At 34.7% G+C, this 26,367-nt stretch overlaps 5 protein-coding genes across 9 annotated transcripts; 3 read left to right on the forward strand and 2 right to left on the reverse strand.

Moving 5' to 3' along the window:
* Positions 1 to 586: 586 nt before the first annotated feature.
* Positions 587 to 2,873, reverse strand: LOC111470212. 2 transcript variants are annotated; one of them, XM_023115746.1, is made up of 5 exons: positions 2,507 to 2,873; positions 1,458 to 2,379; positions 1,293 to 1,361; positions 1,014 to 1,212; positions 587 to 703 (listed from the first exon to the last, which is right to left on the reverse strand). In XM_023115746.1, exons 2-5 carry the CDS (start codon positions 2,214 to 2,216, stop codon positions 600 to 602), a joined length of 1,131 nt encoding a protein of 376 aa, XP_022971514.1. In that variant the 5' UTR covers positions 2,217 to 2,379; positions 2,507 to 2,873; the 3' UTR covers positions 587 to 599. The 2 variants fall into 2 exon arrangements, with proteins under 2 accessions (XP_022971514.1, XP_022971515.1); XM_023115747.1 differs by having other exon boundaries at positions 1,458 to 2,384.
* A 3,554-nt stretch (positions 2,874 to 6,427) lies between these two features.
* On the forward strand, positions 6,428 to 9,544 carry LOC111470042 (actin-depolymerizing factor 2-like). Of its 3 annotated transcripts, XM_023115502.1 has the most exons (5): positions 6,563 to 7,016; positions 7,198 to 7,355; positions 7,880 to 8,145; positions 8,231 to 8,422; positions 9,456 to 9,544. In XM_023115502.1, exons 2-4 carry the CDS (start codon positions 7,302 to 7,304, stop codon positions 8,379 to 8,381), a joined length of 471 nt encoding a protein of 156 aa, XP_022971270.1. In that variant the 5' UTR covers positions 6,563 to 7,016; positions 7,198 to 7,301; the 3' UTR covers positions 8,382 to 8,422; positions 9,456 to 9,544. The 3 variants fall into 3 exon arrangements, with proteins under 3 accessions (XP_022971271.1, XP_022971270.1, XP_022971269.1); XM_023115501.1 differs by lacking the exon at positions 9,456 to 9,544 and having other exon boundaries at positions 6,565 to 7,016; positions 8,231 to 8,753; XM_023115503.1 differs by lacking the exons at positions 6,563 to 7,016; positions 7,198 to 7,355; positions 9,456 to 9,544 and adding an exon at positions 6,428 to 6,529 and having other exon boundaries at positions 8,231 to 8,753.
* LOC111470041 (short-chain dehydrogenase TIC 32, chloroplastic-like) lies at positions 9,221 to 11,162 on the reverse strand. The gene is made up of 7 exons (XM_023115500.1): positions 10,694 to 11,162; positions 10,530 to 10,609; positions 10,296 to 10,449; positions 10,132 to 10,210; positions 9,942 to 10,026; positions 9,780 to 9,826; positions 9,221 to 9,616 (listed from the first exon to the last, which is right to left on the reverse strand). The coding sequence occupies exons 1-7, from the start codon at positions 11,041 to 11,043 to the stop codon at positions 9,443 to 9,445; spliced, it is 969 nt and encodes a 322-aa protein (XP_022971268.1). The 5' UTR covers positions 11,044 to 11,162; the 3' UTR covers positions 9,221 to 9,442.
* A 7,207-nt stretch (positions 11,163 to 18,369) lies between these two features.
* On the forward strand, positions 18,370 to 21,390 carry LOC111470040 (ADP-ribosylation factor GTPase-activating protein AGD7-like). Of its 2 annotated transcripts, none has more exons than XM_023115499.1 (4): positions 18,370 to 19,524; positions 19,622 to 19,711; positions 20,164 to 20,680; positions 20,923 to 21,390. In XM_023115499.1, the coding sequence occupies exons 1-3, from the start codon at positions 18,742 to 18,744 to the stop codon at positions 20,677 to 20,679; spliced, it is 1,389 nt and encodes a 462-aa protein (XP_022971267.1). In that variant the 5' UTR covers positions 18,370 to 18,741; the 3' UTR covers position 20,680; positions 20,923 to 21,390. The 2 variants fall into 2 exon arrangements, with proteins under 2 accessions (XP_022971267.1, XP_022971266.1); XM_023115498.1 differs by having other exon boundaries at positions 18,372 to 19,524; positions 20,919 to 21,390.
* Positions 21,391 to 22,879: 1,489 nt separating this feature from the next.
* On the forward strand, positions 22,880 to 25,639 carry LOC111470161. Its single transcript, XM_023115666.1, has 2 exons — positions 22,880 to 23,252; positions 23,550 to 25,639. The coding sequence occupies exon 2, from the start codon at positions 23,698 to 23,700 to the stop codon at positions 25,195 to 25,197; it is 1,500 nt and encodes a 499-aa protein (XP_022971434.1). The 5' UTR covers positions 22,880 to 23,252; positions 23,550 to 23,697; the 3' UTR covers positions 25,198 to 25,639.
* The last annotated feature ends 728 nt before the right edge of the window (positions 25,640 to 26,367 follow it).

A 26,367-nucleotide genomic window follows, 5' to 3' on the forward strand; every position in this document is an offset into this window, starting at 1 on the left:
AAATTGGCTTATTCGCCCGATGAGGCGACTCTTCCGACTGCCCTTCTCGCCAAAATTGGCTCATTCGCCCAATGTGGCGACTCTTCCGGCTTCAACATTGTCTTTGTCCCTTGCTCTAGGTTTCCCCTTCTACTTCTTGGGGTTAGAAATATTCTCACCAGAGCCAAGGCAGCATCGTCGCTAAGCGACAATCCCTCTTCATGGGTTAGACATATTCTCGCCGAAGCCAAGGCAGCATCGCCGCTGAGCGGCGATCCCTCTGCAATTTTTGATGGCCAAGAACCGGGTTGTTAGCATCTTCATGAAAAGTGCTTCTCAAACTCTTTGAATTTTTCAGATTCAAGCTTCACGTTCGTTTAAATCCGACGCTTAGCTTGCGGTGGGGTGTTAAGGATATTTAGTAATAAATTATAGTTTACCATATATATTATATTTGATATTTTATTATAAGGCAAATATCTAATATTTGCCTTATTATCATAGATATCTTTCCATTTATTGTTATTTCTATTTATTACTATTTTCATATCCTTGTAATTCATTTGATTATAAATAAGATAACTTTCACACCATTTAGGTGTGGTGGATTAATCAAACATTCACAAAGTTATTAGCTTATACCTCTCAATGGGATGTGACAATTTCGGAAGCTTCACATTATCATTTTCCACTTCAATACCTGTACTGTCCTTGTGGAAACTTGCTGCAGAACAGTAAAGTGTCAATAACAAAGAGAGCCATTCCTTCATTTCCAGAGGAAGCAAACTAATTACTTATTCAGAACTTAGTCTCGTACTTAATTGTTAATGCCAAAGGATCAGATAAAGGCAGCTCTAATCCTGAATATTCAGGCTCGAATGAAGCAAACTAGCACATTTAGCTAAGAGGCATGTAAACAATTTATCTATTTTCTTAGCTTTTATCATCCAAAAAAATAAACAAAAGATAAGCACCTCAATTAACTTCCAGAAACGAGAGTAAGATTTCATAATAAAAATCAGAAACATCAATACCTTGCCAAGCCTCAAATGAATCCATGTTAACAGATGAACCGGCTACTTCCTTAATCACTTCATCTAAAATGCTAAGAGGTGCACTCTTAATTTCCTGTATAACACTATAAATCGGCCTCCCATTCTCCAAGTATATATGATTATTTGGATGTCTAGTTTTGAAACCAGCATGCTGCTCAAACTCATAAGCACTGAGAATCTATTCAAAAATTCCATATTAATTATATCGTCACAATAAGGAAGTCCGGAAATCATGTAAAAAAATTGCTTCATACTTACAGTTGTAAAATTGCATATTGAACATCCGCACATATAACCTCCGCCGTTTATGATACCATCTAGCTTTATCTGACAGCAAAATGAAAATAAAATTAAATAAAAAATACGGACGTGAAGAAAATAGCATTAGGGCACTAACCACGTAGTCGGAAAAATAACAAATACCTCACTTGTCGTAGATATATACTTGACGCGAGCTCCGTCAAGTATACCAGTCGACAGCAGCTTTTTCACATTTGACGGGTAATTGTTTGGCAAAACCTTCTTCGACATTTTCAGTTCCATTTTACTGGGGCCTGGGGGAAACCTGCTGCTCTCAGCACAGCCTTCCCAGCTATGTGCAGATGTCTCCGTATAAGCATCGTCAACCGAGGATGGTTCTGGTTTACAGTCCTTGTCAGAGTTTCCATAAGAATGAATTTTGTCAGCTGACCTGGATGCGTCATTGTTGTCCTTTTTTTTGCTGAATTTGAACGTAATTTTCTTAATTCCGGTTGAACTAGCATGCTTAGGAATTTCAATCACAACCCGGGAGACTTCATCATCATCACACACATCAACATCATTCCGAGACGTGTTGTTCTGGCAACGAATTCCATCGCTTGAAGTATCCTCTGAGCTTGAATTTCCCGAACAAGCCGACGTAAGGTCCCCACGTTCAACTTGGTTGGTATTTTCTTGCTCGTCTGGCTGACTTGTAATATCTTGGAAATGATTCCCTTTCGGGGAAATTACAGGATTAGAAACTTCTGAACGAACGTCTTCATTCGACACTTCTTTTGCCTGCTTCTTATTGTGAAACGACTCAGGTTCCGTATCTTCATCTAGATACTGATGGTCACGCTTCAATTCGGTACTCGAAGCGCTCTCTTTCTCCAGCGGCTTATTTGCAACTGCAGCCAAACCAGCTGCTTCTTCTCCCATCCAATATATATTCTTCCAAGTCGGTAGAGCCAGTAGTTAAAAATACCGCAAACCGAATCGGCAGCATCCAAAAAGCCCACACAGAGTGGAAATGAAAATCCAGATTCACGTAGACTAAAATTCCTAAGAGCCTGAGATTTTGAATGCTAAACTTCAAGAAAACCTGAACTATACCAAACGAAGAGGATATCATTAAAAAAGAAAACTCCATTAATTCCTAAAATTAACCGCCAACGGTTATCATAAAAACAAAAACGGAGAGTTCACACGTAAAATTCAAGAAATCTAACCTCGACGCCATTCTTGAAACCTGTATAGCAAGAATCCGATCAGAAAAACTCGGAATCAAAACAAAAAACCAATAAAATCCAATCCAGTAACACCAGAGCCACCGATTGAATTTCCAACAACTACGATCTGAGATCTGCCTATTGTCCGCAACAGATTTCAGGTCTCGTAACAGTCGAATCAGAATCGAAATAAACAAAAAGCGGATTGGTTAGGGCTAGGGTTTTGTCCGCGAAAACCTGAAAGAATAAGAAAAAAACGAGAGGGAAGAAGCAGAGCGGCAAAAAAAAACTAAAATGAGAAGGCTTTTGGTTCGCGGTCAAGATTTAGCTTTGTAAGAGATAGAGATAGAAATAAAAACAAAGCTCCCGTAAGAGAAAAAAATGAATAAATAAATAAATAAAACAAATATTCATTTATTTTTAAAAGAAACAACAAAAAATAGTAAAGTTCGTCGCGTTTCACGATCCCCAGAGAGAAACGATATGACAGTTGGAAAAGCCCATCGGGTCTACTTTTTTAATCCAATAAGAAACTACCACGTGTTACTACTGCGCCAGCTAGTATGCTTACGTGGCAAGCTTTTTGTAAATAGGCCGACCTTATTGGACCGAGCCCACCTGGACTCCGGATTCTATTGGACCAAGGCTAAAGGATTATTAACCCGACTATCCCATAAAATTAAATTTTAATTTTATATATTATTAGTCTCAAAATTTTTAAATTTTTTTAATAAACGTCTGAATTTTTTAAATAGAGGAAGATTTAATTTCTTTTTATATTAAAAAAAAAAACTTAATTATTCGTTAAGGTTCAGATTTATTAGACCATTTTAAAAATTAAAAAATAAAAATCTATATCTTAAATCTCTTCCTATTATTATTTCCCCATTATATACTTGAATTAAAATAAAATAAAATAAAATAATGATTCGAAATAAACATGGTCTAGTTATAATTGTGTGGGTGAATAAATTTGCCGCCGTAAATAATAAAAAAAAAGTTATCTAAAAAGGTAACCTAACTCTAACCCAACGGAATTAATAAATTACGGGTATCTTTAATAATGCGTGGGATTCAAAACCTTATCCAAACAAACATGTGTGTTCGTTCCGTTCATTAAATTGCATTGCTACAATAACACTATTTGGTGCATGAATCATAGGGGCAGTTTTGAACTTTCCCCTCATCGTTTATGTAATTTAATATAGTTTCAATATGAAATTAAAATTTTAAACTTTTAAATCTACATAATTTAGAAATACAACAATATATTTATAAATATGGAATATTCTCGTATTATACCGACATATTATTTAAGAACAAAACCATCTAAAATTATAAGAGATTTGAATTCGTTATACAATAATAATAAAAATTATAATAATTGAGTTTAAATTATTATTTTATTTTGTTTAAGAACCGCGTATATTAAAAATGGAACCATAATGTAAAAAATTATTGAAAGAGGAAATATGTAATTTAAGTTAATAATTAAATGTATATAAAGACCGGTCAACTCTACGGTTACGCCCGCGACTCTCACTATTTCTCTGTTCTTCTCTCTTTCTTTTCCCAAATCCACGCTTTCAATTCTCAAATCTCTCCCGGAAAATGTCGCAGCGATCGGGCAGGCACCAGAGGAGGCCTTCGCAGGGCGTTTTCATGACCGCCGATTACCTTTCCGAACCGCCTCCGCCGACCGGACCGCCCTTGGCGGTTGAATCTGTCGATCCACAATCGAGTTTCCTGTCTCGGCCGCCGCAGCAGAGCCGCTACGCTGATCCGCCGGCGGCAAGGCCTCCTGCTCCAGCGGCATCGAATGAAGCTCCAAATCCGACGAGCTAGCGGATTCGACGCGTCGTTTTGTTCGATCCGAAGATGAAGATGAAGATGAAGTGTGTTCGATTTCGATCTGTCGTTTCGTTTCGTTTTTCAATTTTTTTGGTAAGATTTGGTTTAGTTGTTGTGCATGGAATATTGTCTCACAGAAATTGTTGGGAAATTTGCAGTTAAATCTTAATTTATTTTTATTTTAAGCTTTCAATTTAATCGAAGAAGTATATTAATTAAATGTTTATTTTCAAGTTATTATTTGTAATTAATTTTTTTTTCTTCACATTTTCATTCCATAAAAGAAAAAAAAAAAAATATATTTTTCCTATAAGAAAAAATGAATTTTTGAAGTATATGAGATCTATTCTGCTCGACGATCGTAGATTTATTTTGTATTTTTATTTCAACACTTTTTAATACGATGATGCGTATAAATACGACAATTTAAATCAAAATTTGCTATTTAGTGACGTTATTATTAAGAATTAATATGGTGCAAGTGGAAATGCTTAAGAGTATTTAAGGTTAATCAAACTATATACTAAATACTAGACATTTGTATTTTTTATATAAAGCACACATGTATGTGATAAATTACAATCGTGCCATTTAATTAATCACCCCCACATGCACTAATTTTATTGAACATATAACTAAAAAATAATGGAACCTAGTAAAAGTCAACCCTCGGTCATTTAACTATTACCAACATGTAGGTCGGCTTGGTTAAGTTATGCAAATTTCGTGGACCAATTCGAAATTTTAGACCGATCGATTCTCCAATCAAACCAATACGACGAGGTTGGCATCCCAACCCAACTGAATCGTGATTTTATTAGAGTTAAGTTGAGTTGAGTTTATCAGGTAGATGAATAAAACGTGCATTAGCACTGTATTAATGTTGAGTACTGGACTGCCGATTGAAAACCCTAAAAATAAGAAACGATCTACGAGACAAATGACTGACAACAAAGATGAATGACGAGTAGTGTCGAAAATGAATAACAAAATGTAATAAATAAGGCAAACAATTTGAAGATGAATTGAACATCGAGTAACGATGAATATGAGCGACATGACAAACAACACGGATTCAAATATTTTTAGTAAATATGAAATTTATTACGAGAAAATACACGGGTTCCAATAAATCATATGTAAAAAATAATTATGAAACATAACTTAAATAATCATTATCAATTTATTAGATGGGCTAAAAAATAAAACTATATAATATATATATTTATATTATAGAAAATGAGATGCTTAATCATGTGACACAACAATTAGAAAAATGTGAGCAAAGGGAAGGATGTGCTTTTTATTTATTTATCATATTTAAAAAGGAAAAGAAAAAAGGAATTGCGTTAGATCGACGCAGTGGAAGGAATCTCGAGAAAGGGAGATAGCCAATTATTTTATCCCATTTCAAAATTTAAATAAATTTGTAATAAATAATAATTAATTACTTCAACTAAAGAGCAGCGTGGAGCCCACCGCCGCCGAGCCGCTCGCCGTATCTACGAGCTAGCCTCGCTCTACTTTACTACGCCTTGTTTTATTTCTTTATTTGTTTATAAATATTCAAATATTATTTTATTTGGGATCTTTTTAATTGTTGTCGAACATTTTTGTAATAAGACAAGAATGGGGATAATAATTTTATTTATAAGATAAATTTTAAATAATAATATAAAATTAAAATATTTATTAAATATAAAATTAAAACTGGAGTGAATTATTTATTATTTAATTTATAAATTTATTGACCTAAAGCTTATCCAAAACGAGAAGGAAAAAAATTGGTTGTCGATAATAATTTAATTATTTGTTTAATATTAAATATTTTATTACAAGTCAAATTAAGTTTGACTTAGATTAAAAAAACAAAGGGGAATAATAAATTTAAAATAAAAGATAATAAGGTTAATTGAAGCCGGCTTATACCGAGCCGCGGCGTAGCCAGAGGAACTGCCCCACGCTTAATGTACACGTGGCGAATGTTAGTTGGTTAGTCAGCATCTCATCGGCAACTCTCACATGTAAATCACCCCCACGAAAGCGGTGCTCCGGAGCAGTACCCGGAAAAAAAAATTCACTATAAAAGCCTCTCTAGATTTTCACTCATTTCTGAACCGCGTTCTTCTTCATCTTCTTCATCGGAGCTTCGTTCTTTCTCCTCTCAAAATGGCGAGTCCTCTGAAATTTTACAGACTCTGTTCTCTTTCATGGTTTGATGATCTGTTTAGTTCTTGAGAATGTTCGATTGCATTTCTAGTTTGCCTCTTTTGAAAATTACTGCACTCTAAGTTTCTTGCGTGTATTTCTGAAATTAAACGTGTGTGGAAGCTTTGAAGCTATGTTTTTAGATTTGAAGTTTTGATTTGCATGCAGTTTCATCGGCGATCCGACTTGAATTCTTCTGTGATTTTTTCAACTAAACGAAATGTTGTTTTCTGTAATTTATTATAAAATTTGAGTGATCGAGTGGCCGTGGATCTACAATGATTTGATCACTGTTTTTGTTACTGTACTTAAATTTTGTTACATTGAAATTTCTGTCAAGGCTTGCAGTTATAAGTTATATTAGTGTATTTCCCCTTTTTGAGTTGCTATTAATCACCCCGTGCATGTCGTTAATGAAGTGAAAACTCTGTGAAGTTGTGATGTCTACAAGGTGTTGGATGGAAGTCCATCCTCGCCTAATTCCCATAGGGAATGATCATGAGTTTATAATCAAGAAATACTATCCCCATTGGTTTGAGGTCTTTTAGGGAGCTCAAAGCAAATCCATGAGAGCTTATGCTCAAAGTGGACAATATCATACAATTGTGGAGATCCATGATTCCTAACACAAGGGATCCATATTTTGGTTATGCCTTTGTTTTAAATTTTGGTGGAAATCAATATCAGGATATGGATAAAAGCTTGTGGGGGAAAATCTTATACTGCCCATATTCCTATGTTGCGCTATCATCTTATTTTGACTAAATATGACCAGATGATGATGTCTAAGGTGAAGATATCTGATTTAGCATGAGATGTTAGATAATTAGTCTATTTTAGTTAACATTAATTTTGCCATTAATTTTTTTCATCAATTAGTACCTTTTATTTTAGATTTAACTCGTTGTTTTTATTAATTTTATTGTAGAGCGATAAACAGACCCATTTAGAATTATAAAGGGGCTTTGGAATATTATTTTGAAATAGAACTTTTCTCTTACAGAGTGTTTTTTCAAGTTTTGGAATGGATTTGGCCTAATCACAAATCTGTTTGCATCACTATCAGGGGAGAAGCAAAACAATTTTTGAAATTTTGCGAAATATTATCAGATCAGAAAAATTCTCTATGTTCTGCCTTTCCAGTGTTTAGATTGAACACTATTTACCTCGTTGATTTGCTTTGCAGCCATTGGTTTTATAGATGTGTTATCAAGAACGTTTTAGTTTCCAATTTTGTTATGCCTTTTGAGCTTTTTCGTGCCTCTCTTCTGGATTTTGAAATTATATTAAGCAGTTTCCTTCTGCATTACATAGGCCAATGCAGCATCGGGAATGGCTGTGAATGATGATTGCAAACTGAAGTTTTTGGCGCTCAAAGCCAAAAGAACATATCGCTTTATTGTGTTTAAGATTGAGGAGAAGCAAAAGCAAGTTGTAGTAGAGAAAGTTGGCGAGCCAACTCAAAGTTATGAGGACTTTGCTGCAAGCCTTCCTTCGGATGAATGTCGTTACGCTGTCTATGATTTTGACTTTGTTACTGAAGAGAACTGTCAAAAGAGCAGGATCTTCTTCATTGCCTGGTATAGCGAAGATCTCCTTTACTGCATTCCTTTCATGTTTTTCCTTTCAATTATCCCGCCCATAAGAAAACACCATTGATTATAGGTCCCCTGATAATTCAAGAGTCAGAAGCAAGATGATATATGCCAGCTCCAAAGATAGATTCAAGAGAGAGCTGGATGGATTCCAGGTTGAGCTGCAAGCAACTGACCCAACCGAGATGGGTCTTGATGTCATCCGAAGCCGAGCTGGGTGAATGCTACATTCTGGTTTTCATAACCCGATTTGGCTAAAATGGTATCAATTTCCCTGCACATCTTCTTTTCAAGGTTGAACAAGCGTCCTGGTCCTGGTCCTGGTTTTATGGTATATGTTTCAGATTTATGTTCTAAATGGCCTTTTGTACGTGTTCGAGCTAATGCACCTCCTCGTCGGTTCTCAACACACACACACACACACACACACACATATATAACATGCACAATTTTACCCTTAGGAGAGAGATTGCAGCAAGATTTTATCGGATTCCAGCTGCTATTCTGCATGTACTCCATAGATTAATATACAAGGGGATTGAATATTTGCATTTGATCGATCTTAATGCAATTTGGCTGTCTGTTTTTCTTCAGTAGCGCTAAAGTATTTATTTGCTTGGATTGGAATCACCCCACATTGTTAGATGTATGTATATATATGCACATGACTGTTCTATCTGTTCTCTTCCTCTCATATGTTTGCTTTTCTGAGTTTAACCATTTGGATAGAGAAATCACTCTTTTCAAGATTATAATGTCTTGTCACAGACATATATGTGCCTAGATTCATGTCATTGATTTGTTAGAAATCTGTTCTTTTGCCAGATTTCTGTCAAAACTGTTCATATTCTTAGCCAACCAATGTTGTGTTAAAATGCATTTCTTCCATATACATTGGAGAGTGAAAGTGTTCTTAGCCTTAGTTCATCATGAGCCATATAGACAGACTTCAACCCAGTTGGGTAGGCTATGCCCAAGCTGGTGCATGGACTTTGGGTTGGTGGGCTATAGAAATTGGGTCTTACCCATTAGCCCAAGGGGGAAAAATAGAGGCTAATTCTAGAAGATAAAGGTAACTTAGTTAATGGATTGAATATCACTATCAAATAATATGAATGGAATGATAACACCAATACTACGGCCTTCCAAGGCCCACAACACCACCATCCTTAAAAACAAAAACTATCGACTAAAATATAATATTTATATATATTTTCCTAACAACCAAATTATTTAATCTCTCTTAATTCTTTATAAAGTTCAGCTTCCTCATGACTTCGTTTCATACTTTGTAGGATGAATTTATTAAGTTCTTGCTGAAGTCCCACAGTCTCTTTGCAAGTGTTTCGTCTCTAGCGTATGAGCTTGCTCGCTTCTCGTTGCAGTCCAAAAAGTATTTCCCGCTCACTCCCTTCAAGCTCGGGTGGAGTGCCACATAGCACGTTGTCGCTGCCCCCTAAAAAAAATTAACATCGATGCCTTATTAGTGAACTATCTTAATTTTTTAGACTAGTAAAGTGGATATTTGAATATTTGAACAGTTGAACATACTATTTGTAATATATATTTCAAAAAACTAATCAAAACAATAATAATAACATTAAGTTGCTTTAATTTACCTGAGGAACATTCTTCCAGATAAAGAAGGAGAAAGCCTGCAAAAGCCCTACAAAGAGAGAGAGAGAGAGAGAGAGATGATAAATTACGATATGTCGTAAAATGAAATAAATAATAAGAAGATAAAAGTGGGGAGAAAAGAGAAGAGAAACGACGTGTCGTACTCATGAGAAGCATAGAATGCCTCATAAGAGGCGTCATTATCAACCCTGGATGCACCGCGTTCGCTGTTATGTTCACACCCTCTTCCTATAACCAACAAAATAATAATAATATATTCAATTATTTTATTTAATATCATTATAATTTCTCAAGATTTCAAATTCTCCTAAAATTAAAAATTTAAAGACATACTTTAAATCGACGAGTAAGCTCTTTGACATGTAAAATGTTCGCGAGTTTTGACTGCCCATACGCTCTTTTATCCGAATACCTACGAATTAACAATTTAGATTATAATTTGAAGCCATAAAAAAAAAAAAAATTAATTTAAAAAAAAAAAAAAGAGAGGAAAATACCCATTCTTATCATTGATTTTATTGAACCGAATTCCATCCCCAAAAGTGTGGACATGAGCAATAGATGACAAATTGACAATTCTACCCTCGATTCCCGTGCTTTTGGCAGTGCTCTTCATTTTCTCAAGAAGTAGGTTTGTCAACAGAAAATGACCTAAAAAAACACCATAAATTAAATAATAAAAAAAAAACAAAAATATTTAATTAATTAATAAAAATAAATAATTATTGTACCAAGGTGGTTGGTGGCAAACTGCAGCTCTATCCCATCTTCAGAAAGTTGAAACGGGCAAAACATAACCCCAGCATTATTTCTGAAATTCCACAAATAAAAATCACTTAAAAAAAAATCAAATAAATATTCATAAATTAAAAAAAAAAAAGAAAAAAAAAATTACATTAAAATATTGAGAGGGAGATTAAGCGCAAGGAAATTATGAGCAAATTCCGTGGTGGACTTGATGGAAGAAAGGTCAAGCTTAAGAACGTCCAATTTGGCGGCCGGATTCTGTTCCAGTAATTGGTGTTTAGCTTTGTTTGCAGCCTCCAAATTCCTGGCTCCGATGATCACGTGCACTTTTCTCATCGCTAAAACCCTCACCGTTTCCAGCCCGATCCCACTCGCTCCTCCGGTAACAATGGCGGTGAGATTCGCAGCGTCGATCCCTTCACTCACCTCCTCCGCCGTGGAAGCTGACCCGAACCCGCTAGGCCCGGGCCATCCAGTTATGAGGGAAATGATCGACATTTGTCAACGAAGGTGGAAGCGGTGGCGGTACGGTGGCGACGGTGGCGGCGATGGGAGGAGGAGAAAAGGGGAAAGAAATTTATAGAGGATTTAGGAGCGGTGGGGGGAAGGAGTAAATGTGATGGGGATTTGGCAGGTTTTGGATAGTAAATAGCTTGCTGTTTGGTTAAACCCTTTCTTTTTCTTCTACCCTTTTATTATATTCATATTTATTATTTATCATTTTTTTTAATGAATTTTTTCTCTACCCATTATTAAACTACTTTAAATTTTAGATAAATTAAATTAATTTTAACCTGTAATATATCCTTCCTTTAAAGACGTATCTTTTAGGAGAGATTCATACGTCTTTATAAAATAATGATTCATTCTCATTTCCAACTAACTTTAGGTCTCATAATTCACCTCTTTAAAACCTAGCGTCTTTGCTGTCATTTCTTCCTCTCTACAATTGACTTGCAATCGCACTTAATAAACTATTAATTAAATATTTGAGGAGTTACCTATTTTAATTTTTTATATGTAATTTTTAGATAAATTAGAAAATTTATATATATTTTTATTTTTTTTGTATTTAAGTAGTAATTAAAAACTGATTTTAAAAATTTAGAAAATTGGAGTGTGAGAATAGATAAATGCGTTTTGATTCTTAGCAGCCGACCTAAATTCGGAGCTGGGTAAACGACCAAAACGCTGCCGTTTCACATTCCTTGTCGGTGACGGAGGCACGGGGATTTTATTTTCTTTGAAAAAAAAAAGAAAAAGAAAAAGTCTGGATTTCACATTTATTGTTAAGTTATTTTCAATAATTTTTTTTAAAAAGCTATAATTATTTTTTTTTCTATTTTAGGGAAATTAAATGGGACATAATTTGTACTAATACAGTGAACCGTAATTAAATATAATTTCTACAGCCATTCTGCATGGTAATTTTAGGATACACATTTACTATAAAAATGCAAAATATTTTTTTTTTGGTTTTTTAATTTCTCTCTATCTAATTTTAAGAGTTTGGCTAAATTAAAAAAAAAAAAAAATCCCCATTTTTTTTTAAAAAAATACATATATTATTTTGAAAATTACGATATTACCCTTATTTTTTACCTACATATCCAAAAAAGTAGAAATTATTGAAGGTAAAATTTGATTGATGATGGCACCGTGATTAAAATGTCTGTTTAAATTAAATTTAATAGAATAAAATATTGGTTTAATATTTGAATTATGGATATTTTTTAGACGAGTAATTTTTTTATATTATTTAGTTTTTTTAAACCTAATTTTATGCGTTTTTATGTGTTAAAGATTTATTATTGTTATTATTATTATTTTAGTTTATGTGTCCATTTTCTTAACTTTATAATTATATAATAAAATCCGAATCATTATTTTCATGATTCTTTTAATAGCGAAATTGAACGAATATTAGTAAATTAAATATTTTTCAAAAAGTAATAAATGCGAAAAGATTTTATTATGTGTTTAGATAATTTAATTCATTAAAACTAAATTAAACGTACAATTTTCTTTATAAATTAAATTTCTTAATAATAATAAATGAGCCAATTAAAACTTCATTTTTAAAACGGGAATTTAATATATTTAAAGAAAGTTTATAATTTAAATTAATGCAGTTATTAATTTAAAATTTATATGGATTCATCCCTAAATTTAGGACAATTGATAAAAAAAAAAAAAAAAAAAAAAAAAAAAAAAAAAAAAAAAAAAAAAAAAAAAAAAAAAAAAAAAAAAAAAAAAAAAAAAAGTCTCAAGGCACCTGTCCACTGCCCTACATAATAAGGACCTTCGGTCCACACCGTCCTCAATAATGAGGGCTGGTTCCCGTGGTCTCATTAACCTTTCAATTTCTCATTTATTAAGTTCTCGACGCCGCTATCAGTTTAATTCTCGTTAACCCTCTTTTTATTATCATTTTTGTGATCGTCAATATTAGTAATAGAAATCTCGAGTCAAATAGTATAGTTAGTCTCTCAATTCCAACGAACAGTGAATTCCTAACATGAAAGAAACCTACATTTATTATGAAAATTCTCCATGTAAAATGATGGGTTCGAGGAACAAACTTGAAATTCGTTACCCGTCGTAATTCACCGAAAAAGTATGAAGTCGAAACCCGTTCTTGCACTGAAGTTGCTGGACAACGTGTTATACCCTTCCAATCCTAAATTCAATATCAACGTACCATAAGTGCCTTAAATTTGGGTCAAAATAATTCGTTCCAATGAAAACTTATCCAAATAAAGAGTGCATCGATCAATAGCTCATGATGACAATGACCACTAGTGTGAAGTATTCTCACTAGGCATGACAATGCAATAAAGAGAAATAAAATTGTTGTCAGTCTTTAATAGTACAATGTTGTTGATGTGTACTCATTGGGTGGCAACATGTGCGTGTCATCGGCTCTGTCGCTAGAGGACGTGATAGTACCATATCGAGAAGTACCGCTAGCAAATATTGTCCTAATACAAAATATTTCGTTTCTTTCTCCAATCAACATGGGATTTCACAGAAGCAATCAAACATTGACAACCTTAAATCCATCAAACAAATACTAAATTTCAAAATTAATTATCTTAATATAACTCCAAATTAAATATATTTTAACTAATTCGTTCAAATTATAATATATATATATATAATCATTGAAATCAAACTGCCCCATTAAATAGCAAGCTTTTATGGTTTCAACCCCTTTTGGTATACGACACAATAATGGAACTTCTTTAATGACGGTAAGAAGAAAAAAAATGAAATTAATTATTTTATTTTATTTTATTTTAATTTATATTTCACAATAGAAAATAATCTGGCTACACCCATCCCCCTTTAATTTAATTACCCAAAATAATTCATTTATTTCACTGATTATTTTAAGAATTTTAAATAATTTCACCATCACGTATATTTATTGCAAAATTAAATAGCATATTTTAGGAATATAAAGTCCCAAATTAGCATTATTTTCAATTAATTTCACTCATAATTTCCTATTTTGATTATACACATATTTTTAAATAAAAAATAATAATTTTGTTAGTACTTTCACGGATTTAAATCGGTATCATATCAATATGGTTGTATTTAATGTAATGGGTTAGGTTAAATAATGACTTTATCTGAATTACCCGACTTTTTCTTTATTAAAAAATACAATAGTGAAAAACGTGTCCGCTAAAGTAGGATTGAGAAATTATCAAAATATTGTTGCTATAAGTGAACTTTATGTATAACGCTTTAAAAATGGTTCCTAAATTTATAAAACATCTTAACGCCGTTTTGGACCCAACATTTATAGAATGTAATTCTATTATATTTAATAATATTATTATTTTCTAATATTTTATTTTTGTGTGACATATTATCTATTTAAAGCTTAAATTGGCTTTGACATGGTTTTAGTTTCACACGAAAGTCGTGGTTCGATGAATCTTCTTCTTTTAAATGGTATAAAATTATAGTCAGCTTTTGAAGAAGGGTTGGATAGCTATTTTTTGACTTGAAACTGAGCCGTGGATGGTCGTATACGAAGTTAGCTTTGAACGTCTTTAATAGGTTGGGTTTCAAAGCTTTCAATCGTTAATATGAACGTTCGGTTAAGTTATGAAGTATTAAATGTGGTCGTTCATCGTATTTGTATATTTTTATTTCCCTTTTCATATGGGCAAACATATTATCATTTAATGTGATTTGTTGTAATGAAAGTGAAGGAAATATTGGCCCTATTGGTATGTGAATCCCCAACATGGAAGTAAATATGCCCATGTGCTACCCTCAACTTGCTTTTGAGGATAATGATGTTCCAATTTGAGTTGAGTTTGTGTAACAATTCAAGCTCACCGCTAGTACAGGAAAACATAACATTTTCTCGTCCTTATAAAAGGTTTTCACGTCCATCATGAGGTTAGCGATAATACGTAATGGGTCAAAACGGACAATATTTGCTATTGGTGGACTTGAACTGTTACAAATAGTTGTGTTAGCGAGGACGCTAGGCCTCCAAGGGGCTAGATTGTGAGGTCTCACATCGGTTGGATAGGAGAACGAAGCATTCTTTATAAGGGTATGGAAACCTCTCTTTAGTAGACACGTTTTAAAACCGTGAGACTAACATTAATATGTAGCGGGCCAAAACAAACAATATTTGCTAATGGTGGGTTTGAGTTGTTACAGCTATAGTGAATTCATGTGCTAATGTCTGAGACAAGTTTTACTATTTACAAGGAGTTTCATGGACAACTTTATTACGCTATCAATTTGTACTTGGTCATGCCACCAGTTCTGGTCGTGTGAATTCCATTAGTGACAGACATGTAGGTTAATTAGGTTACCCATTGAGCTGCATATCTTGAGGACGAGCTCGACTCTTCTTAAACCATATGAATGTAATTTGCATAGAGTTAGGGGATCGAGTTAAGAACTATTTATAAGAACTATGGACTGTTAGACGAACACGACTCTCCACAATGGTATGATATTGTCCACTTTGAGCATAAGCTCTCATGGCTCTGCTTTGGGCTTCCCAAAATGCCTCAAACTAATAGAGTTAGTATTCCTCACTTATAAACCCATGATCATTCCCTAAATTAGCCGATGTGGGACTTTCATCATCCAACATGGACCACTCTATCAAACAATTTGAGTTTGTACTCGACATAAATCTCATTGATGACAAACTTGTACGTTTCACTCATCGATTACGTGTTAACTTATCATTCCAGACTAAGGACAGATTTATTGTGGGCCCACCTAAACTTTAAAGTTCTTTATATTCCTATATAGAAATGACCTCTGTATTTTAACTCGAGAGTATGATAATTTACTATTTTTATTTTTATGTTCTTTAAGCAAAATAAAACAAACTCATGTTTGATATAATGATTTCTTTGTTCTCACTCTTTTTAATAATAGAACGTAACTATTTAACTCAACCAAATTTTTACGATAAAGATAAAATAATCTAAATGGGTCAAATTATCGAGTCACATAGCCATTAATATCAAATAGGTGAGGGTGGGCGAGCCGAGATGGGCGGTCTGTGTTTTCACAACTTGATAACACGGCAATTTGCCAACTGCCTGAGCTCCATGTGACTGACGGCGGCTTTAATTAATCACAATAATTAACATTATGGGATAAATTCCACTTGCCAATATTGGTCAAATTTTCCTTTTATTTATTATTATTATTAATTTCTAGATTTATTTTATAAAATAAATATGTGGAATCAAAACTTCTTTATAAGAGTGTGAGCGGAAAATATCTGTTAGCAATAGGGTTTGACTGTTACAAATTGTGACAAAGTTAGTTATCTAGTGTGTCAGCGAGGATGCTAGGCCACTAAAAGAAGCGGATTGTAAGATCTCAAATTGGTTGAAAAGGGAAATGAAATATTCCATATAAAGTGTGGACACTTCTTCCGAATAGATACATTTTAAAATTGTAAAGCTGAAGATAATAAGTATAAACTAAAAGATATAATATTTTTGAGTAGTTGAGTTGCTACAAATTTAGGGTTGATAATAGCCTTTTTGAAATGTTTTTTTTCTTTCCAATAATTTACTATTATTGGACGGTCATTTTTAATGAAGTACTTTTCAGGTAAGTTTAGCATATTTAATTAAACATTAATAAGTATTTAGGAAAAATAATAAAGGGAAGATTTTATTTTAATTTTAAATATAAAATAGCATTAAAGAAAATCACGCGCTTCACGCGTTACTTGATTTCGGGAGAGGTCCTAGAAACATGGTATTCTTACCTTTCAAAAAGGACGGAGAGACAGTAACTAGGCCAGAAACACTCATTAGTTTTTAATTGGACATTAATTCTTAATAAATAATATGAATTTTGTAATAATTAATATATATAAATAATTTTTAAATTTGATGTCGGTAGAGAAGAACAAAACACTATTTATAAAGTGATAAGAGGGTGGAAACCTTCGGAGACGCATTTTAAAAACATTGATGGGAAACTTGAGAAAACCCAAAAAAAAAAGACAATATTTGTTGGGAATGGACTTGAGTCATTTGTTATTACAAATTGTATCACAGCATTAATTAAACACCCTGTATTTATATATAAGTGTAAGTGTTTATTATTATTATTTTAAATTAAAACCGAAACTCAGTACAAATACTACAATAGTCAATGACTAGTTTTCTCTATTTCTTTTAAATTTCTTTCCGTCTTTTGGGCGAACTGTATAAGACAGAAACTCGTCTCACGTACGGTTCGGAGGCTGAGCGCTACCTTCACCCCCACATTAATGTTACAAGTTAGGTCAACTAACACAAAAAAAGATATAGATCACTCAAAAATTGCGTTTGGGTGGTCGATGCATTGACATTGACCTACATCTTATTCCATTTGTTGTTATTTTCTTATCTATAAACTGTTCCGGACGGACGATCGGCTTATCTTCGTTAAAGGACAATCTAAATAAAAGTAATTTAATAATAAATGGGTAACTTTAACACTTGGGTAAAAGCATGGTAAAAGCAGTACATAATTGCTGTCACTAATTTGAACTATATTATTATTGGAATGTAGGGAAGGAATTTGGCATGAATAATTTTTTAAAGCATTAATTATAATTTATAAGGTAAATTTTTAAAACTTCAATAATCACAATAAATTTAGATATTTAATGCCTTTTCCTTTTAGGTCCAACGTTAGTGGGTCATACATTGGGCCAGTTCACACAAGCGAGGCAGAAGCCCATGGGTACGCTGCTGGCTTAGCCCATTAGTTGGTTTATTGGGCTCAGGCCCATGTATCGCCAGGTGAACGTTGTGCATAATGGGCTACGTCTAGGCCCAACTCGAAAATAAAAAAAGGCCCGCGAAAAAGTGGCCGAATGACCCAAGTAAAGGCCCGTTTTGAAACATATCCAAACTCGGAGAACATAATATAAATCTTATATTTCAATTTTTAATTTAAATCTTAATTTGTTATTCCATATAAATAAAAAAAATTTAAAGTAATTTTGTTTATACATCTTCACCTATTTGTGTATATTTATTTATTTTTAATATTTTATCTATTAAACTAAATATTTATAAGATTTACATTTTTTTTATTGGCATTGTATTTAAACAATGATGTCCCCTTAATTTTTTTTTGTAGATAAATTAATATTTATAATAATAAGTTTATTTTTCACTCTTGGTTAGATTATAACCTATTTTCATATTTTATTTTATTTTATTATATCTATATTTTTCAATATTTAACTCACATTTTTCTAGATTTTTTTTTAAAGGAAAGAATCTAAATTGATGGATTATAATATAAATGGAAATTATACTGCGAGACGATTCTCGCCCACCCTCTCTCTCTCCTTATGCAAAAGGAGCGCTAGAAAGGAGGAGATTTTGACGACTTGTGAGGGTGTCGGTGACTCGCCGAAAGAGGAACAGATTGAAGCAACGAAATCAAGAAGAAATTGTTAAGAATTCAAGGTTACGACCTAATCGCCGGCCTTCCGTCTCTTCTCTTTATCCCTTTGAATTACTCAGCAGTTTTCTTTTTATATTTCTGAGGTTTTTCTTCTCTTTTTCCAATTTTCCATTTCTGTTTTTGATTGTCGATTTTGCTGCATCCGATTTAGCTTTTGTGTGATTTTATTCGTTGAATTCGATCCCGTGGTCCGATCTATTGGATCTGATCTAAATGGCGGCGTCACGGCGGCTTCGGGATCTTCAATCACGGCCGGGGAATAAGATCTGTGTTGATTGTTCACAGAAGAATCCCCAATGGGCCTCCGTTTCATATGGTGTTTTTATGTGTTTGGAATGCTCCGGGAAACACCGTGGTCTTGGTGTTCATATCTCGTTTGTTAGATCCGTTACCATGGATTCTTGGTCTGAGATCCAGATCAAGAAGATGGAGGCTGGGGGTAATGAGCAGCTTAATGCCTTCCTTGCGCAATATGGAATCTCTAAAGAGACGGATATTGTGACCAAATATAATACCAAAGCGGCTGGCGTTTATAGGGATCGAATTCAAGCCCTAGCCGAGGGCCGATCTTGGAAGGATCCGCCGGCTTCGAAGGAGAACATTGGTGTTGGAAAATCGAGGCCTCCATTGGCGCAAAGTGCTGGTGGAGGTGGGAGTAAGACGAATAACGGAGGTTGGGATAGTTGGGATAACGACGATAATTTTAGATCTTCTAGTGATATGAGGCGAAACCAATCGACTGGCGATGTTCGTGGCATGGGCGGCGGAGGGGCGCCATCCAGGTCAAGATCAACCGAGGATATTTATACACGGTCTCAATTGGAGGCCTCTGCTGCAAATAAAGATAATTTTTTCGCCATGAAATTAGCTGAGAATGATTCACGGCCTGAAGGAATTCCACCATCACAGGGAGGAAAATATGTTGGTTTTGGGTCGAGTCCTGCACCTACTCAAAGGAATGATGCACAAAGTGACGTTTTCTCTGTTGTTTCTCAGGTATTACGTCGTGTAATCCACATTATTTGTTCGTCGATATGCTTTTGTAATGATTTATCATGTAAGTTTGATCAATTGGTGACTCATTTCATTTCAGGGATTTGGTAAATTATCTCTGGTTGCTGCTTCTGCGGCTCAGTCAGCAGCAAATGCTGTTCAAGCTGGTACAAAAGAGCTCACTACCAAGGTATTTACCTTTTAATTTGGCGCTAGCATCTTCTTGTTGTAAGTACTTGGATTGAAAATTTGACATTGGTGTTGTTGCAAATTATTGGAAGTGTTAGTGTTTGTACTTCACATGGAATATCATGAACCGTTTCATTAACGTCTTCTTCTGCTTTTGAAAAGATCTTATCTATGTTTACTCGTTGCACTATAAATACAGATTAGTATTGTTATGTGTGAACATGTCTAATTTTACGCTTTGTGTCTGTATTTACTTAGATGTTCTTTTCTTTTTCCCTAAAACTCTTCGATTGTGTCTTGGTCATACTAATTTTTTACTACACTTCTTGTTGGTAAAGATTTTTCGTATCCTTTGAGGCAGTGATTTGTTCCATGATCCCCATGGGAGCAAACTTTGGTTTGGTACTGAAATTCTTATCCTCCCAAATGTACGTTTGAAAATTAATTTTACAGGTGAAGGAGGGTGGCTATGATTACAAGGTGAATGAAACCGTCAATGTTGTCACGGCAAAAACAACAGAAATTGGGCAGAGGACGTGGGGACTTATGAGAGGTGTAATGGCAATTGCTTCACAAAAGGTTGAAGAGTACACCAAAGATGGCTGGCAACGAAATGAAAGTGTGAAAAATGGATATTATCAAGAATTTGAACACGATAACAAAGGATGGAATTCTTCTGGGACAGGACAATCATCAGGAAGTGCACATGGACAGAACAATTCTTACAGCTCAAATTCTTGGGATGATTGGGATACCGCCAAAGATAGCAGGAAAGAGGAAACAACCAAAAGCAGTGGATCCCATAACAACAACAGCAGCAGCAACAACAACAATGATGGCTGGGCTGGCTGGGATGACCTAAAGGATGATGGATACGATCACTATTATCAGGCGTCATCTGATCGGAAAACGGTTGGTCAAAATGGAAAAGCTGGTGGTGGCACATGGTCGGAAGGAGGCTTTCTCTGAGGTTGGTAACAATGAACCTAATTCTCAATGGTTTTGTTGATGTTCTTTGATCCCCAATCTCTCCATGGGAGCCATGATACGTTTACACTGTTTTAAACCAAACTCATCGCTTCTTTGGCTTCATGATATATTTACACTGTTTTAATCTGCATTCTTGGTTACTATGAAGTGATTATTTTCCTGACAGTTATCCGGACATCTTTATCCCTAATTAATAAAAAAAAATGTTGTATGATTAGGTAGCATCTGAATACACCACAAACTAGATCCTGGTTTTCTCCAATGGTGAAAAATTGAATAGTTGGAGTAGCTCATACGGATGGCTGGTCAACACACTGGTAAAGATGATGATTACAAGAACATGTAGCTAGAGCTGATCAGATTCTTATGGAAGTGGATATCAAATCCTACATGGGTCGCTCATATTTTGTTGAGGTTAGTACATTTGCAGTCGTTTTCTCTTTACTTTTATTGGGGGGCATGCTGTATTTGCAATTGTTGTATCCATCAAAGACGTCTATAGTGGTAACCCCCCAATTTAAAGACACTGTTTATTATGTGCCCGGCAACATTATTTGTGACTTCACGATTGAATTTTTCTCTCTATATTTGCTTTGTAATGAATAGAAGTTGATTCGCTTTCAAGCAAGTTTATCTGTTCGAATGGTTACGAACATTAGATAATTCTCGTGAATGTTTGGTAGCACTTTGTCGAGCTTGACTTATTTTGTGTCTAAATCTTTATACCAGAAAAGAAATCTTCGAATCATCGATTCGATTTTGATGAGTGGTTTCTAATAGCAGGCTATGTTCAAGTTCTTGTATGCAATTAAAATGGTATTCGTTATCATTTTGATGTTGGGTAAAAATTAGAACTCACGTTGATTAGATAATAACAGGGAAAATTCTGAGTCTGTTCATTAGCATGTTGTAGATAATAACATGGAATTTGTCCTCACGTTGATCCCCATCTGGGTTCATTGCACAGTGAGAGCGCACACTAGCCTATTGTGCGCCCGGTCGTGCAGATGGCTAAGCCCGTGGTGCCTACCTTTACCCTATTTGTGAAGGTTCGTGTATGTGTTATGAACTGACTAAATGAATCATTATCTTTTCAATCAAATCAAAAGACTTATTGATTGATTCCAGGCGGGTCTTCCTTCTTAGAACCCATTACTGGAGGCCTCAGCCCAAGAAGGGGGTCGATCGTTCAAAAGTGAAAAACTATCGCACTATCGAAGTTTTTTTTACGTAGATTTGAATTCTATCCGAATTCTACCTCTCTCGGAATAGAAGATAAAGGAATGGAGGCACATTCGTCAGTGTAAGAAGCGCCAACGTGTAAAGTCTTTATTTTTATTTTCTCTTAAAATTGTATTGGATTTTAGATAATTATAATTTGAAATCAATGGGTGTCATTCAATAATACATAGAGATTAATAATTCAAGAAGGGACAGGAATAAGAAGAAAAATACAAAGATTTACATAAGTAAACATTAGGTTGAGTAACATGTTATTGTCAAAATTATTATAATGGACCACCAAGACATTATTGAGAGGTAGACTAAGCTTAATATAATGCTCCATTAATATGAATAATTAAGCACATTAATTATTTTAATATACTTATCATCATTAGCTTAATTGGTTGTGGGCCATAAACGAATAACTTTAGCTTAATTGGTAACACGTCGTTACGTTTGTCATAAAAAAAAAAAAAAAACTATATAAATCATTAATAAATTTTGTTTATATATCGTGTTTGATTATCCATCTATTACGGTAAAAGTTAGCTCGACAAATAATCATATCATTATAACCATTTATTATAACCATTTAGTTAATCAAATTAACCATAAAATAAAATTGAGAATATGATTGAAACTTTGATTTAGTTGGCTTGGTTAACCCTTGAACTAGCAATACCATTAAAGTGTTGTTATTTTAATTAAGTGGAGATTAAGTATTAAAAGAATATTAAGAAAGATTGAAGATTTTAATATGATTGGGTGGGTATGGGCGTAGAGCTTAGAACGTAATCAACGTCTTGTTCCACTAATTTCTATGGTTGGGAGTGATTGGATGGGTGTGTTGTCGTGTAATAATGTTCTGCACTTTTAGAGTGCCTAACATAAATCTTGACCTTTTCCTTAAATGAATCTGTAACTAAATAACAAACTCCATATCACTTTATTGGAAGTGATGATCTTGTTGTTTAAGCTTTGGGAAATGTTTTGTTGTTATTTAAGAAGGGGAGAATACGATGCAACAGAGATTTTTCAAAGTGGGCTGTGCTGTAGTTTTGGTTTTGACCCTCGAATTTTCTCCTTTAAAACGAGGCTGCAGCATTTGACTCCAAAATCCCTCGCCCCCTTTTCATTCTACCCTGCCGCAGCCCTGCTTTGTTCCGTTTTTCTCTGGTTTTTACGACAGGAAGAAGGGGGAAGAAGAAGAAGAAATCGAAGAACTGAGCGATTTCAGGGATGGTTGTTGACGATACGATGGAGATGAAAGTTCTTGTCGGTTTTGGAGGCCCTTCAACCTCTCGATTTCCCGATGCTTATCCCAAAAGGTATATCCGATTTTAGGTTTTGTTTAGATTTTCTTGTTCATTGGCTAATCGTTGATTTCTGTGATGGATTCGATTTGGTTTTTTTTCATATTTGGATCTGAAATCGGCGTTTCTGAGTGATTTAGGGCGTTTTTAGGAAGATTTCTATCCGATTTAGTGTATTGGCGATTGAGAAGTGGATGTTTTAAACGAACATTTGGATTTGTTGTTTCGATTTATCTGTTTTTGTTGGGATTGTTTGTTCCTTTTTGAATCGTTGAGATTGTGAGTAATTTGTTCTCTGATTGGAAAATCTAGGGTTTTGATGGAGGGAAGATACACTGGGGATTGACATCATCAGAGTGTTTACAGGGTTATTTTCTTCAGTCGGTGTTTTCTTTTTCTTTCCCTTTTTTCCTATTCAACTTCCCAGAAACAAATATGAGTTCATAAGAGATGAACTGAAATGGGAGATTCTCTCCTCACAGCCCTTTCACTAGAGAATCATCATCCATCTACTCTTCTATTCATGGATTCAAGTGCCTCGTCTCACGAAGAACTGGATTTGGAAATGAACAGACAGATCGTTCTTCCCCGTCCTCCTGACATAAACTTACCATTGTCAACTGATTGCAGCTACACTCTGCAGCCATGGAATTCTGATCATTGTAACATGTTAGATGTTGGGCTTGCTTCTTCACAAGTTTATGAGACCGAAACTTTTTTAACTGTTCCGAAGGTTGTTCGAAAATGCACCAAGCGCGTTGACAGCATCTGGGGTGCTTGGTTTTTCTTTAGTTTCTACTTCAAGCCTGTGTTAAACGAGAAATCGAAGGCTAAGATTACCCGTGATAGCAACGGTGTTTCAGGATTTGAGAAGTCGGATCTTAAGATTGATGTTTTCATGGTCCAACATGACATGGAGAACATGTACATGTGGGCTTTCAAGGAGAGGCCTGAGAATGCATTAGGTAAAATGCAGCTTAGAAGTTATATGAATGGGCATTCTCGCCAAGGTGAGCCTGCCTTCCCATTCGGTGCTGAAAAAGGTTTCGTTCGCTCACACCGAATGCAACGAAAGCATTACAGGGGTCTCTCAAATCCTCAGTGTGTACACGGAATCGAGGTTGTTAAATCTCCCAATCTAATGTCACTCGATGAAGATCTACAGAAGAGATGGGTAGAACTAACGGGTCGAGACTTAAACTTCGTCATCCCACCTGAAGCGAGCGGTTTTAGCTCATGGAGGAACCTTTCTTGCCCTGATTTTGAACTTGAGAGGCCTGTTCCTTCTGTCAAAAGTGCTTCAAATCCTCCACCAAAGAAATTGCTCAATGGATCAACACTACATTTGTCTAACCACAACAGCTATGATATGATGGATTCATCTCCTGTTACCAGCAAGAGGAGGAAGAGTTCATCTCCTAATATGAATGACGATGATAGCGTGTTGACAGTCCATCCTCCCAACTGGGTTTCAGATATGGACAAGCACTTGAATGGTCTGCAGTGGTTGAACGACTTTAGCGGAGTTATGAAGAACATTAACGGGCCTGTTACAGCTGCAAAGACGATATATGAAGACGGTGAGGGTTATTTAATAATCATCAGTTTGCCCTTTGTTGATCTACGAAGTGTCAAAGTTTCGTGGAGGAATACTCTCACACATGGTATTATAAAGGTTTCTTGTGTGAGCACATCTCGTATGCCGTTCATCAAGAGGCACGATAGAACTTTCAAGCTTTTAGATTCGTATCCCGAACACTGTCCTCCTGGTGAATTCGTGAGAGAAATTCCTCTTCTGACTCGAATTCCTGAAGATGCTAACATTGAAGCATACTACGATGGACCTGGGTCCATTCTTGAGATTATGGTCCCCAAACTCCGGGAAGGTTCGGAAGAACACGAGGTCCATGTTTGCCTTCGACCACTCCTGGGAGTCAAATCTAATGTTAAGTTGAGGTAGGCACTTCTTTAAAGTTTGATGTCTTGTTGGCATTGTCGATGCATGGTTGGTTTACTAACGTATACCACAAGATAGAATTTTATGAACCTCAATCTGCTCATCACATTTTTCTTTTCGATTTTCGTTACGTCTTATGCATCTGGTGTCATATTGATAGAACCCGACGATCATCATAGTCATGATTCTTGAAAATGGATGATCATTTGGTTAATATCAATACTGAAACTTATTCCTTCTTTACATCTACTGCTTATGTTCCCATATCTGCATTCAGTTCATTACAGAATGTCGAAGGGTACCCGGTTTGCATCGGACTTTATGTTCGTACCAGATTTCGTTCTGAAAAAAGAGAAAGAAAATGATACTACTTGAAATCTTCTGGCAAATATGGCTGCATAATGTTCATAAATTTCAGTAATGTTAGCCTCATATTCTTCTTGCTGTGTTCTGAGAATCGTATCCATTTCTACTACTAAGTTTCTTAAATTGTTCAAAGTGTTTGTGAACCTCCCATGTTGTTGGATGTAAATCTCGAGGTAGGTGAGATCCTTGTCTCGGGATCTTAAAATGTCGTAATCTGTTGCATTAACATGTGAATTGGTATCGTTCTAATGTTAACCTCAACCACTTGAATTTCATCGAGCAAGAGTATGACTAGAAACGGTTTAGATCATTAACATAACTCGACTGGGAAGTACCTAACATCTATCTTGTTTGTTGAACTAAGCATCAGCTGAGATTGTGGATTCGAACCACCTACTTCTAAACCGACGCATGCTCTACGTTGGTCGCGGCCATGGGAAAAGGTAAAGCCATGTCTTGTCAATGGCACAGGCAGTGGCCCACATTTTCAAGTTGCATAAACGATAAAGCAGGTAAACTGCATAGCCATCACCATGAGGGTATCCACAACCCCTCTATTAGCTTTCCCAATCCTTATTAACTAAATATTTTCCATTACCTACTTAATAAATAACTATTGTATTAGGGAAATATTTTTATTATGATATTTTAACATACATTTTATTATATTTAATAATATGATGAACCTTACTTAATTAAAATATTTCTTTTTTGAAAAATATTCAATGTTTAAGTGTATTTTTAAAATTTTAAAAAATTTTAAATATTAAAAAAAAAGTGGAAAAATTAGATATTTATATTAATTTA

This window comes from Cucurbita maxima, unplaced genomic scaffold, assembly GCF_002738345.1.
Source record: "Cucurbita maxima cultivar Rimu unplaced genomic scaffold, Cmax_1.0 Cma_Scf00043, whole genome shotgun sequence".
Classification (NCBI taxonomy): domain Eukaryota; kingdom Viridiplantae; phylum Streptophyta; class Magnoliopsida; order Cucurbitales; family Cucurbitaceae; genus Cucurbita; species Cucurbita maxima.